This window comes from Camelina sativa, chromosome 2 (assembly GCF_030686135.1).
Source record: "Camelina sativa cultivar CO46 ecotype springtype chromosome 2, ASM3068613v1".
NCBI classification, from domain to species: Eukaryota; Viridiplantae; Streptophyta; class Magnoliopsida; order Brassicales; family Brassicaceae; genus Camelina; species Camelina sativa.
Window position 1 is genome coordinate 29638302 of NC_141881.1, and position 13838 is coordinate 29652139.

The 13838-nt window shown below is 35.6% G+C and overlaps 3 protein-coding genes across 3 annotated transcripts; 1 reads left to right on the forward strand and 2 right to left on the reverse strand.

Moving 5' to 3' along the window:
• Positions 1 to 29: 29 nt before the first annotated feature.
• Positions 30 to 2171, reverse strand: LOC104741137 (adenylate kinase 4). Its single transcript, XM_087491935.1, has 6 exons — positions 1781 to 2171; positions 1171 to 1316; positions 938 to 1057; positions 678 to 845; positions 486 to 575; positions 30 to 389 (listed from the first exon to the last, which is right to left on the reverse strand). The coding sequence occupies exons 1-6, from the start codon at positions 1896 to 1898 to the stop codon at positions 291 to 293; spliced, it is 741 nt and encodes a 246-aa protein (XP_087348061.1). The 5' UTR covers positions 1899 to 2171; the 3' UTR covers positions 30 to 290.
• LOC104741145 (putative inactive leucine-rich repeat receptor-like protein kinase At3g03770) lies at positions 2120 to 5501 on the reverse strand. The gene is made up of 7 exons (XM_010461938.3): positions 5027 to 5501; positions 3680 to 4839; positions 3456 to 3592; positions 3121 to 3364; positions 2820 to 3031; positions 2591 to 2719; positions 2120 to 2503 (listed from the first exon to the last, which is right to left on the reverse strand). Exons 2-7 carry the CDS (start codon positions 4785 to 4787, stop codon positions 2294 to 2296), a joined length of 2040 nt encoding a protein of 679 aa, XP_010460240.1. The 5' UTR covers positions 4788 to 4839; positions 5027 to 5501; the 3' UTR covers positions 2120 to 2293.
• A 2771-nt stretch (positions 5502 to 8272) lies between these two features.
• Positions 8273 to 13710, forward strand: LOC104741250 (ribonuclease J). The gene is made up of 17 exons (XM_087491944.1): positions 8273 to 8564; positions 8874 to 9105; positions 9213 to 9336; positions 9526 to 9582; positions 9788 to 9979; positions 10059 to 10136; positions 10268 to 10450; positions 10662 to 10742; positions 10852 to 10917; positions 11012 to 11104; positions 11211 to 11336; positions 11545 to 11658; positions 11919 to 12014; positions 12099 to 12196; positions 12281 to 12705; positions 12783 to 13258; positions 13366 to 13710. The coding sequence occupies exons 1-17, from the start codon at positions 8396 to 8398 to the stop codon at positions 13456 to 13458; spliced, it is 2703 nt and encodes a 900-aa protein (XP_087348070.1). The 5' UTR covers positions 8273 to 8395; the 3' UTR covers positions 13459 to 13710.
• Positions 13711 to 13838: the final 128 nt, after the last annotated feature.

The window sequence follows — 13838 nt, forward strand, 5'->3', positions numbered from 1 at the left end:
CAATATCAGATTCCGAGAAAAAAAAACGATTAGACAAATTACTTATTTTGTAAAGAGACTGCGAAAAATGCCGGAAAAAACTCTTGTCTCAGACAAGAGACAACAGATTAATATTCAGGAGTAAAAATTCTTCTCCAGATTTTGAATATTAGTCGAAAAGGCAAAGTGCAAGTACTAAAAGAACTGTCATTCCGCAGATGAGTGGATATATAGATGTGTCTCTCTCTTGTAGTAAGGAAAAGAATGGATTCTAACCAGAGGAGATGATTTGCTTGAAGATTCTTTGATCATCAAGACAATGCTTTTTTAACCTCTGATGTAACTTCCTGGGGAGCCTTCTCGGCGTGGATGTTTGTGAGAACATCCTTCTTTGCGTAGTAATTAATCACCTGTGAGCAAGGGAAAAAAGAACATGAACATGAATGCTAAAGATACAGCTTTCCATTTTAATAAGCCTGGAGATACATGAAGTAAGGAAATAATACCGGTTCAGTTTGACTGTGAAAAGCTGCTAGCCTCGACCTTAGAACTTCAGCGTTATCATCTTTGCGTTGGATCAGAGGCTCCCCGGTAATCTTGAATATCAAATAATGAAGAGAAGCAGTTGGTTAACATATGTTTGGGAGGGGGTTTGAATAACCAGATGAAAGATATCTAAGAGTCATTGTAAATCTTACATCATCAACTCCAGGGGTTTTGGGAGGCGCGAATTTTGTGTGGTAACTCCTGCCACTCGAAGGGTGGATCCATCGCCCTGTTATTCTTTCCTCCAAGATCGAGTCATCAATGGCAAAGTTGAGAACTTTGTCGATTTCAGTTCCTCGCCTCTTAAGCATCTCATCGAGCTGCAAACAAAAGACAAACCACCATAGTTAGGAACTGGTTACAATAATAACCAAAAGAACAAAGGAGAGAGTAGTCTTGTATTGTGAAGTACCTTCTCTGCCTGAGTAACAGTCCTGGGAAAGCCATCAAGGATAAATCCTTTTTGACATTTTGGCTTGTTCATGGCTTCATCAATTATACCAACAACCAAATCATCAGAGACAAGCTCTCCCTGAAGAAAAAACAATCACAAAGAATAACTATCCGATAAACAACCTAACTTAGCGAAAGTGGAAACGAACAACCAAACAGAATATATCTCAACGAAAGATAAAAGGAGCTGACTTTTTCCATAGCTTCTTTCGCCTTCACACCAAGAGGGGTTTTAGAAGCAACAGCAGCTCTTAACATGTCACCAGTGGATAAGTGACACAAACAATACTCATCCTTCACTACTGGAGACTGTGTACCTTTCCCTGACCCTGGAGGTCCTGCAAAAATTCACAGTAACAACAAAGCATTCTCAACATCCCATTCAAGCAATCACACAGGTTCAGACTTGATTTCCCACAACGAAAGATTCAGACTTTCAAAATACAGCACAAGAACCATATACATCACAATGCCATGGTTGTAAACTCAGGAAACAGAACCAAAAAGTATAATCGTAGTAGATCTGCAAAGTCTCAGGTCTATAAAACAAAGCAAACCCAATTGAGAAGAAACTCTAATAATTCCAATGATACGAAACATTAACTAGACTTCAAGCTCACTGATACAAATCTTCTCAGATCTAAAATTACCCACCAAAAAGTTTCGAAATTTCACCATAAACAAAGTTCAATTCTCCACAAAAAGAAACAAATAAGATCATGGATCTACCATTGCCACAACGAAGCGTATGCGAATTTAGTCGTATCCGAGAAAGTACCGATTTAGTGAGATTACTACTAACCTATGAAGATGAGGCGCTTATCAGGCTTTTGCGAACATTTCAAACGGCGGAGAAGCTCCGACATGAGATCCACCGTCTGAATATCTTCCAAATCCGCCGCAGCACCACCGGTCGCCATAGCTGATCTAGTTTCGCTCGCTGCTCTTGTTTTAGCTCAAAAAAAAGTCTTCGTTTTTCTCGACACAAGGGTTTTGCTTCTCACAAGTCAAAAAGGATATAGCAGTTACCGGGTCGGGTTTTAAAAACTCGGGTCGGGCCTTTTGATCTTGTAATTGTGTAAAGGATACTAAACAACCCCTTAAACTCACATTAATTTACAGTTATTGCCATTCATGTGACTTAAGTCCAAAAACAAAACTTTTAGGATTTAATAAAAGAGTTAATGTTATTCAATGGTTACATAAATAATAGGGGACCTTTCATACACACAATAATACCCGAATCTTTAAAGCATACACAAGTTTTTTCCTTTTCTAAAAGTGAATAAAGAGAAGAAAGCTATGGATCATAATATTAACATTGGTCACCATCAGAAGCAGCTTGCAACTGAGAAGCATATTGTAAATTCCACAAGATATCTTCGAAGGATGGTCGGCTTAAAGACTCCGGGGAAACACATTTGTTCATCAGAGTTATCACTCTTACTAAAGAATCGTTGCGACAAGTGTCTTGTACTGTAGGATTCACCATTCTTCTCCTCCCTTCTTCGCTCTCCAACGATGCCTTAATGAATTAGTAAAACATTTTTAGTTAGTAGAAAAAAGACCAAATCTTGTTTTGTCATGACTACGATCTTTGCGGAATACGTACCAGTTCATCTCGTAGAAATGCTTCTTCTCTAGCTGAGACAGATGGTCCAACGATTGATTGTAGAAGAATCAATCCAAAGCTGTAAACATCGTCTTCTAGCCTTGACATTTGCCATGATTTTGCTATTTCCTGATTTAGAAAATGTTACCATGAGAGTGATCAGTGTTTACTAGCTCTTGTTTTGCCATCATCAATGTTAGGATCAAAACATTAAAGAAACGAGCTTAACTGTGTTATGTCTTGTTGCTTCAGAGACAATGGACAAACCATAATCACTCAGCTTGGCAAATCGGTGTTGGTTAAGCAAGACATTGTTAGTCTTGAGTCTATTACTGAAGAATCCAGGAATTACTCCAGTGTGAAGAAAATGAACAGCCTTTGCAACACCTGTCAGAACATTTAGCCTCTCTGACCAATTCATACCCTTACCTGAACTATCATCTGCCGCAAAAAACGAAAACTTTAGTATTCTTTTTGTTAAAAAGACTGCAAAAAGATTTTAAAGTTTTAAAACAAGATTTTGAACCAACCTGAGAGACAAGATTGAAAGTTTCCATTTGGAATGTATTCATAAATTAAGAAGACTTTTTCGACGCTGTAATCATCTTTTCCTCCACAATCTATGCAATGACCTAACAAGCAAACAAGATTCGGATGTCTAAGCTTTGCAAGCAAATCCAACCTCAGTTTTAGATTCCTTATTGAGTATTTCTTTGATGAAGGTAAGCATCTTATAGCCACTTTTGTTCCATTCTCAAGATTTCCTTTGTAAAGCTGAAAAAGATATGAAGCAACAAGTCTCAGAATCTATCTAAAGAAGGTTGATGATACTGAAATTTAAAAAAGGTTTCAATGAACTTCATACCGTGCCATATAATGAGCTTTCACCGAGTATCATGGTCTTATCAAAGTTCTTTGTAGCTTTCACTATCTCTTCTAAGCTAAACTGTCTACATACTGGTAAATCCTCTGAGCCAAACTTGGATGTTTCAGAAACGTACCCTAATCACAATCACAAAAGTATAGTAAGTCAAATCATTATTCTCAATATTCAAGAACTGCGAGTTTTTAAGAAGAGAAAAACCTTACTTGCATTTGAGAGTATCTCAGAGGAAAATCCAATAGAAGGATGATTATCATGGACTGTCTTATGGTGAGAATGCTTCTTTGTTACTCCTTTTCTTCTAAGCAAGATGAATACACAGCAGACTACAACCAATATCGCCATTGATACACCAACTACCAAACCTACTATAGCTCCTTTCTTCCATTTTCTATCTCCTCCTGATCCATTTTCAGCTTCTGCTACAGCTTCAGCTTCTTCCTCCGCACGAACTTCTTTAACACAAAAAGATTGTGGATGCTGCTGTTTCTGTAGTGATAAACAGTTTCCATTGAATCTCAGCGTCATATCTTTCTTGCTGCTTAAGCAACGAGGAACTTTTCCCGTTAACTTATTGTCGGAAATGTCAATGAACCAAAGTTTGCTTCCGCATTTCAGATCATCAGGAAGTGAACCACTCAGAGAATTTCCCCTCAGGTCGATATACTCAATTGTAGACAACGAGAGTAATGAAGGATGTATCTCTCCTGATAGCTTATTACTCTTAAAGCTAAGAACTTTGAGATACCAATACGAATCAAACCAGCTAGGTAACGTGCCGTTAAAGAAGTTATGATCAAACCTGAAAGTTTCAAGCTTTACCATTGTAGATAGCTTAGGTGGTACTGATCCAAACAGAAAGTTATTACTCAAATCTAAATACTCAAGTGAAGATAAACGATGAAGTTTATCAGGGAGATGACCCCAAATCCCTAGAGAAGCTAGAGTAAGAACCCTAAGAGATTTTAGTCTTGACAGTGTAGTGACAAATGATTCGATTGAGAATCTATCAGATAAAGTGACGTTGGAGATAGGGAAACCCTCAAAGGTTTTGGCTTTTTCTGATGATTTGTCACCGAAGATGTTTAGCTCTGAGACTGAGTTGGAGAAACAAGTGATGTTCATCGACGGTGTTGCTTGTAAGTAGCAGAAACTTGTCTTGTGATCATACCAAGATTCTAGCTGTTGTGGGTATTCTAAGTGTTTTTTCAGCTGGAGAAGAACTTGTGCTTGTGAAGCTTGTAGCTGAGATAAGCCTAAACTGTAGAAACTCCATAGGAGAGATAACAAGAAGATGAATTTAAAGAAACCCATATGTCAGATTTTCAACTTAATTTCTCAGACAAGATCTGAGTATTTGATGAACCTACAATACAAAAGAAACAGAGATGAGTCACTTCAACATTAAAATGTTTTGTGATCCGGAACAAACCCAATAGTACAAAAAGAGGAAAAACAGAGTAATCTTGAAAACAAGTTTGAAAAACAGAGTAATCTTGAAAACAAGATTGAAAAACAGAGTAATCTTGAAAGCAGAGTAGTAGTAGTAGTACCTTAAATTTTAATAGTTTCAAACACTTATTTCTTTAGACATTAAGACTGGAACATATCGATAAATCAGAGGCAAAAGAGAACAAATTCTTTCAGTCACCGACACATAGCAGTGGTCGTGTAAGCAGAAGATACAAAGCAAAGAATCTTCAACGCGTGAAAGAGATTAAAAAAAAAAGAGCTCTTTTTGTTTGTTCACTTCAGGGTTTTTGTTAGGGAGAATAGATAGAATAGGTAAGTGAGAGAGTAGTAGTAACACAGTAGTGTTTAAATACAAGAATCTTTCTTTTCGATATGCATGAGTTAAATTTTGTGGGGTTAAAACACTCATACCTATAGAAAGTGACTTTATTTCATGCTACTAATTAAATTATCTTTATAACTAAAAAGACAAAAGCTTTCTGCATAATGTATACAATTATTAAACAAGTAGAGTAGTACTTATTACTATTGATAATTTTTTTTATTCCATATACTACGACATTATTGTGTGGAAGCTTTTGTATTTGTATGCATATAATTTGGGACCAAGTGATTCCGGAAGAAAACAAAGGAGAAGGTGTTAAATGTGGTGTCGTGATAATAGGAGTAGTCATCATATGTAGTTGAATAATAATGACAGTGCGTATTATTGTGATTTAACAACGATGGAGAACAAATAAAAACAATAACTACATATGATATTATATAGTAATTTTTTTGTGTGTAGCATATTAATTTTTATATAATATTTTTATGTATGGGCATCAAATTATTTTACATATGGGATAATGGGCATAGAATATTGTCATTTAGTAATAATCAATCTTAGTGCTTATTATATTTAGTAAAGAACCATTAAGCTTATTTCAGAAGCTAAAAAAGTGGTGGACCGGTGGGTGAAGTTTTAAATGAAGATTAGATGGTTGGTTGAGGCTTCGGGAATTGAGAGTTTATTTTATTATCTGGTACACTAGGCCTCCATCATTAAGTCACACAGCCTGTCCCTTCTACTGCTTCTATATCGAGTGTTCTAAAGAGTCAAAGATGTCTACCTAATTGACTCTTCAATTCACATTTGATTTTATAAACTACTACTAGAACTCAAAATACTTACATTAACAAGCCATTTTAAGTGAGAATAAGTTCGGCTATATTATTGTGGTGTGTGTGTCTGTGTGATAAGTCTTTTGATTTATAATATAAAAAATAGCTATTTAGTTTGAATGTATTTCATACAATGCACTGTTGATTGTATTAATATAACAATAGAACAGGGACGCTATATATATATATATATATATCTCTTTTTAAAATCAATTTCCTAATCATTGAGTTCTGAACTTCTGATAGAATAACTTTATGTACATTTATTTTGATACTATAGTATACTTTGAGGACCAAAGAAGAATAAAATCAACGTTAGTTATTTAACAAAAAATATGTATATGAATATCGAAAGCGATGGTGTATATAGTATATATAAATATGTATGTAAATAGCTTCTGCGTATGAATGAGGTAGATGGTGTTTAAAAAAAAAAAAGGTAGATGTGATAGCTTTGCTGTTCTTCCAAATTTCATAATGAGGCAATAATCAATATATATAAACAAACACCAAAATTAGAGTGATATATATTCTGAAAAGAATATTAAGATAGACTCGTATATTAATATCCCAAGTCAAACAACTCTTACGTATAATAATAGTAATGTACCTTTGACAATCTTTGCGTTCACAACTATCTATTTCAAGTAGTTTGACCATCAAAGAGTCACTTGGATAATTGTACGTTTACTAATTGATTAATACCGAAAACGCAACAACAAAAAAAAACAGATCACTATAGTAGTATTCATGGGTTTTAGATTTTGTTATAAGCTCTTCTGGAAACACAATTTATTTTGGTATCATTTATGATAATTGTCTTTTATATTATTTGAAATGTTATATTTTTATGAATTAGAAATTTGGTTGTACTTATTAACGTACGTCCTAATTTCTCATTCATATTAACAATATTTTTGTTAATAACTCATTTATTGGCTTCGATGCTATCTACTATGTCGCCAACTGCTCTTTTGTTGAATACACTTAAAGATCGAGCAATGCCATGCTAAAATCAATAGAAGTTTAGGGTAAATTTTAAAATTATGCCCTTGTATATATAAATATTTTTTTAGAAAATATATATTTTAATATATTAAAAAGGAAATATTATCATTTTCAAATATTTTCATTAAAAAGGAGATTTAATGAGTTAATATTATAAAAAAACAATTTTTTTATATAAAAGTTAGTTTTACTTTTTTTTTTTCAAATAAAAAGTCTTAAAGCACTATTTAAGAGTGAATATTAAAGCTATTTTTTTAAAAATGTGACATTTTAATTCTTTTATATTTGTGTGGCTAAGGGTATTTGCCCTTCATCTCTCTTACTAAGCACGACACTAAGCTGGAGGATTTCATGGACCATTACGAATCCTTGCGTTTGTTGGTTACACCAATTCAAATAAACCATAAATGAAGAACCTTGCAATCTTCTATGCCAACAAATGTAATAGTAAATATTTATATTTTTTTTTGTGAATTACATGTGTGAATACATATTACGACTAAAGATACTGCTGATTTCCTTCAATTAATATGCAGGGTAAAAATGTTGGTTCATTTAATAATAAATTTTGTTATATTTAATTAGTTAACAGAGTTGGATAAGACTACATTCAAACAATTCCCAAACAACCACAAATCGAGAGTGGTGGATCCAAAAATTAAATTTATGTAAGATAATACTCCCAAACAACCACAAATCGAGAGTGGTGGATCCAAAAATTAAATCGAGAGTGGAGTAATATTAAATTAATTTTATTTAAGATTTTTTTTAATATCTTAATAAAAATGATAAAATTTTGTTTTATTAATCGAATATGAGAAATATAAACAAAAATTTAGTTTTTGTATTGTATTTGTATGATATTTTAATATTATCTACAACACAAACCATGCATTTAAGAAAAAAAATAGTGGGGAAATAATTAAAAATTCATGTAAAATAGCACTAATCTAATATTTTTTTTAACTGCTAACCGTAACGTATGAAGAATAAAATAGTTAGAGAAGTATATGTCGTGGTGGTAAATGCCATAAACTGAGGCAAATTATGTATTCTGCTGTGATGAAAAAAAAAAAAAACAAAGTTTGTTCATTCCAATTGAAATTAATGGTCCGTCCGGTTCAAATGACCCGGTTAACGAAGAACCGGTTTTCAATTTTAATTGAAAGGTTTATCGTCTCTCCCATCCGAGATAAGAGAGAAAGGTTTATGTCGTCACAGATAATAGTTTTCTTCTTCTCTCACTCATCTCTCTCTCCAATTCCCGCTTCGATTCGATGAAACCTGCTTCTTTGCAAGGTTTCTCGTCGTCTTTTATCTATTCTGATGTTCGCAGACCAGCGAAAATGGCTGCTTTTAGTGCCCTCTCCCTATGTCCTCACACTTTCAACTTCCGGCCAAACTCTCGAATTAAGTGTTCCGTCACTTCTGCTCCTGCATCTTCTGGTATGTTGTTTCATTTCTCCTCTTCCTTTTCCTATTGAGTTCCTGGGTTTTTTTTTATACAGTTTAAGTTTTCCACTACTACTCTAATGGCTTTCAAGTATAAAAAAATTGAAACTTTATGGGATTTTAGGTTGATAGTGGCGATTTGGATATAGTTTCTTTGGAGATTATCACTCTGATTGTGCGAGTATACTCTCTGAATTTGGTGTGTTATGTAATGGTCTGATTAATCAAGTGGTTGTTTTGTGTATTGAGTTGCTTTGTTCTTATATAATTGTTGATTCTGGTTTTCTTGTTTCTATGTATCAGGCACATCTTCGTCCTCTAAGACACCGCGTAGAAGATCAGGTCGACCAGAAGGAGTTGGTAAAAGCATGGAGGACTCTGTCAAACGTAAAATGGAACGGTTTTATGAAGGAACCGATGGACCGCCTCTCCGTGTTCTTCCCATTGGTGGCCTTGGTGAAATTGGAATGAATTGTATGCTTGTTGGAAACTATGATCGTTACATTTTAATCGACGCTGGTATTATGTTCCCTGAGTAAGTCCTTGAGACATATGCATCTTGTTTATTATATTGGCGACATCCTTCTTCTTTTTCCTTGGTATGTAACTTTCTATTGAAAACGTTGCTGTATGATGATACAGCTACGATGAGCCTGGTGTCCAGAAAATAATGCCAGACACAGGGTTTATCAGACGGTGGAAACACAAAATTGAAGCTGTTGTTATAACGCATGGTCATGAAGATCACATTGGTGCGTTGCCTTGGGTAAAGTCTTCTTCCATTCCTAGAAAAAGGCCAGAATAAGCCCCATAGACCATTTGGAGATTTCTAGATTGAGTTGGTTTTGTTTTTTAGTTAACAGTTGAGCCTCATATGTGTATAATGCAGTTCTTTTCCTCTATCCATTTTTAGCTTCTGCCCTTTTCCTTAACCAATACTCTTTTTCATGAGCAGGTTATCCCAGCATTGGACCCTAATACACCGATATTCGCATCATCCTTCACCATGGAGGTGATTTACACCTTGGTTCTTGACATTTATTTTTCTGTTTCAATAAGTTTCTTTTTGTTATTTATTAACAGCTACTAAGCTTAGATGTATAGCTTCAGTTCAAAATGTATCAGTTAGAACTGTCATTTTAGTTGCCTATGTCATATCATGCTTAATCTTCTCTTGCGTTTTTACTCACAAAACTTTTTGTTTGTCTGTGCAATAGCTTATAAAGAAGCGCTTGAAGGAGCACGGAATCTTTGTTCAATCTAGACTTAAGACATTTAGCACTCGAAGGAGATTTATGGCTGGACCATTTGAGATAGAGCCCATTACAGTTACACATTCTATTCCTGATTGTAGTGGTTTATTCCTCCGCTGCGCTGATGGTAATATTCTCCACACTGGAGATTGGAAGGTAGAGTAACCCCCTCATAAATTATTTTCTGTCCTTTATATAGTCATCAAGCCGCATGAGATAATTTGATTAATAACAGATTGATGAGGCACCATTGGATGGAAAAGTCTTTGATCGTGAAGCTTTGGAGGAGCTCTCAAAGGAAGGAGTCACGTTGGTAAGGATTTCTGTACAGAGTCATACTCTTATTATCTGATGTTGAAAGCAGATGACTAAGATTGAGAATGGTTATACTGACTACTGAGTACTAGGTGAGAAATTTAAAACAATTTTCCATCTCTTACACAGATGATGAGTGATTCAACAAATGTGTTGTCACCTGGAAGGACGATTAGTGAAAAGGTGGTAGCAGATGCTCTCGTAAGGAATGTGATGGCGGCCAAGGGAAGAGTAATCACAACTCAGTTTGCCTCTAATATACACCGTTTGGGAAGTATAAAAGCTGCTGCTGATTTAACTGGTCGAAAGTTGGTATGTGTTTTTCCTCTCATATTTTTGCTTTGACCAAGTCTTGCCAATTTTCCATCGAGATTGTAGATAATTTTCCAACTCCTGGTAGCAATGTTTTCCCCCATAGATTTCAGCTTCCACGATTCTCTGTCCTGTCACCAAAATTTCCTCAAATTATGGCATCAGTTTTCATTTAGGAAGTTAAAAGAACAAAATTTTGTCTTTTATCTAGGTCTTTGTTGGCATGTCGTTGAGGACATATCTAGAGGCAGCTTGGAGGGATGGAAAGGCTCCAATTGACCCGTCAAGTCTGGTATAAGACCTTTCTCTTGTATAATGAATTTGTTTTTACATACAAAGCGCCAACACCAACGATATGTGGTTTGATGATTATCGTTTATCCTTTTGTAATGTTTACCCAGGTGAAAGTGGAAGACATTGAAGCATATGCTCCTAAGGACTTGCTGATTGTCACGACTGGATCACAAGTAAGTTAATCTTGTCAACTTGTGGAGTGGCTGTTTTAATTCGACTTCCTAGCTAATTTACTTGTTACCCTTATTTGACAATGGCTCTAATCAGGCAGAACCACGCGCTGCCCTGAATCTTGCATCATATGGGAGTAGTCACGCATTCAAACTTACCAAGGAAGACATAATTCTTTACTCAGCGAAGGTATTAGAGATTATATTATATGAATATGTACATGTGCTTCAGAGCATGTAGTAAAATGGAGGCTGGGATCGCTGATATCTATTCTCGGTTTAATGTTTTACTCAAGGTAATCCCAGGCAATGAATCACGAGTAATGAAAATGATGAATCGGATAGCAGATATTGGGCCAAATATTATCATGGGTAAGAATGAAATGCTGCACACATCTGGTCATGCCTACCGTGGAGAATTGGTAAGCGGCTGCTTTTCTCCTAAGGTTTCTTGATACGTACAAGCTTTGTTGCCACCTTTGCCTTTTTTTCTCTTTCCACTTCAACAATATTAGGCTTTTAGGGCATATGTAAAGAAATAAAGGCAATATTTATTTCATTTTGATTATGTGTCTAGGGGAGAATTTTGTTTCTAATGATTTTAAATTTTCCGTGAATTTTGTTTTGAAGGAAGAGGTTCTTAAAATAGTTAAGCCGCAACATTTTCTACCTATACATGGAGAACTTTTGTTTCTTAAGGAGCATGAGTTGCTTGGGAAGTCTACTGGGATTAGACACACTACTGTAAGTCTCTCACCAAAGATTTATATACTCATGGTAGGTAGATAGCATGCATCATCTTTATGGGTTGTGATGAAATAGGTTCAAATTGCATCTGGTAACAAAGTGCCTCGACCATGATCAACTTAAAACATAATTTTCGTGGAAGAATCAATTTATTATCTCTGAAATATAAAATAAATAAACGCTTTGTCTCTGGTACTGAACCTAGGTCAACTTTTGCTGAATGTTCCCCTTTTTTTCTTAACTTTCCCCAACTTCAGGTTATTAAAAATGGAGAAATGCTTGGAGTATCTCACCTGAGAAATAGAAGGGTTTTGTCCAATGGATTTAGCTCTCTTGGGAGGGAGAATTTGCAGGTTGGTTTTATTGTCACTGTTGTGTTCTATTTTGATGGGGTAAATGACTTGAGAAGATATTGAATAATCCTAGCCTTGCTGCAGTTGATGTACAGTGATGGTGATAAAGCATTTGGCACATCAAGTGAACTATGCATTGATGAACGACTAAGAATTTCTTCTGATGGCATTATAGTTCTGAGGTAAATCTGAATTGTTAGAATTCTCTGCCAATGCATTACCTAAAGATAATTACTCATTTCTTTGTATGGTTTTCTATAATCCAGCATGGAAATCATGCGTCCGGGAGTCTCAGAAAACACCTTGAAAGGAAAAATAAGAATCACAACGCGGTGCATGTGGCTTGACAAAGGAAGACTTTTAGATGCACTTCACAAAGCTGCTCATGCTGCTCTGTCAAGTTGTCCTGTGAATTGTCCCTTGTCTCACATGGAAAGAACGGTCTCCGAAGTGTTGAGGAAGATTGTGAGGAAGTACAGCGGAAAGAGACCTGAAGTCATTGCTATAGCCACTGAAAATCCAATGGCAGTCCGAGCTGATGAGGTCAGCGCAAGGCTGTCTGGTGATCCAAGTGTTGGTTCTGGAGTTGCAGCTTTAAGGAAAGTTGTTGACGGGAACAACAAAAGAAGTCGACCTAAGAAAACACCTTCACAAGAAGATGCCCCAAAAGAAGTAGATCGGACTTTGGAAGGTAAATGTCTCACTTACGCATTTGTAGATGCATATTCGGGTTTTAGTGATGTAATCTAACATGCTTCACTCATGCAGATGATATTATTGATAGTGCAAGACTACTGGCTGAAGAAGAAACTGCGGCATCAACGTACACAGAAGAAGGTGACATGCCCGTTGGGAGTTCCTCAGAAGAGTCTGACGATTTTTGGAAATCGTTTGTCAATCCATCATCACCACCTTCACCGGGTGAAACCGAAACTATGAATAAGGTAACTGATACGGAGCCTAAAACAGAGGATAAGGAAAGCAGCAGAGACGACAATGATCCATCTGATACTTCAGATTCTGAAACTAAGTCATCATCAAAACGTGTGAGGAAGAATAAATGGAAACCGGAGGAGATAAAGAAGGTAATCAGAATGCGTGGAGAGCTGCACAGTAGATTTCAAGTGGTGAAAGGTAGAATGGCATTGTGGGAAGAGATCTCTTCAAATCTATCAGCTGAAGGATTCAACCGAAGCCCGGGACAATGCAAGTCTCTCTGGGCGTCACTTATTCAAAAATACGAGGTTCGTCTCTTGAACATATGAATATCTGTATGTAGCTGTTGATTTGATGTTCATGTTTAAAAGATAAAAAGCAAGTAAGATTGATCTACACATTTTTTTTTTGGCAGGAGTGCAAGGCTGAGGAAAGAAGCAAGACGAGTTGGCCACATTTTGAGGATATGAACAACATTTTGTCAGAGTTAGGCACACCTGCATCTTAAGTTATCTGCCCAAAAGAATCTATCTCCAAGTTTCTTAAATTGAACAGAGGGCATTCATTATATTATATGTATGTAACATGTAAGATGATTTTGTCTGTAGAAGCTATCAAAGCAGAATCCAAATGCTCAAGGTAGAAGAAAGCCTAGACAAGTCTTTTTTGGTTTAGTTTTTAAATTCGGTTTGGCTTACAACACATTTATAAACCGGATTTTGTTCAAATTTGGATGGTAATGTGGGTTTATATTGGTTCTGCTCGGTTTGATTTCATATCCAAACACTAATTCTTGATTAAATCCAAATTAATGTAATGCTTTTAATGCATCTTCTTCTCTCATATTTTAGCTTTGACTATGTTTTGTATAGTTTACCAACTCCTGGT

Bases quoted from the DNA above. Each gene is read 5' to 3' on its own strand.
- LOC104741137 (XM_087491935.1), bottom strand. From the start codon at position 1,898: ATGGCGACCGGTGGTGCTGCGGCGGATTTGGAAGATATTCAGACGGTG. The intron at 1,317-1,780 runs GTTAGTAGTAAT...GAATTTTTGCAG, and splicing joins TAAGCGCCTCATCTTCATAG to GACCTCCAGGGTCAGGGAAA. The intron at 846-937 runs GTACTTCACAAT...TTTTGTTTGCAG, and splicing joins CTGTTACTCAGGCAGAGAAG to CTCGATGAGATGCTTAAGAG.
- LOC104741145 (XM_010461938.3), bottom strand. From the start codon at position 4,787: ATGGGTTTCTTTAAATTCATCTTCTTGTTATCTCTCCTATGGAGTTTC. The intron at 3,593-3,679 runs GTAAGGTTTTTC...GATTGTGATTAG, and splicing joins TGAGATACTCTCAAATGCAA to GGTACGTTTCTGAAACATCC. The intron at 2,504-2,590 runs GTACGTATTCCG...TAATTCATTAAG, and splicing joins CATTTCTACGAGATGAACTG to GCATCGTTGGAGAGCGAAGA.
- LOC104741250 (XM_087491944.1), top strand. From the start codon at position 8,396: ATGAAACCTGCTTCTTTGCAAGGTTTCTCGTCGTCTTTTATCTATTCT. The intron at 11,337-11,544 runs GTAAGCGGCTGC...TTTGTTTTGAAG, and splicing joins ATGCCTACCGTGGAGAATTG to GAAGAGGTTCTTAAAATAGT. The intron at 13,259-13,365 runs GTTCGTCTCTTG...TTTTTTTGGCAG, and splicing joins CACTTATTCAAAAATACGAG to GAGTGCAAGGCTGAGGAAAG.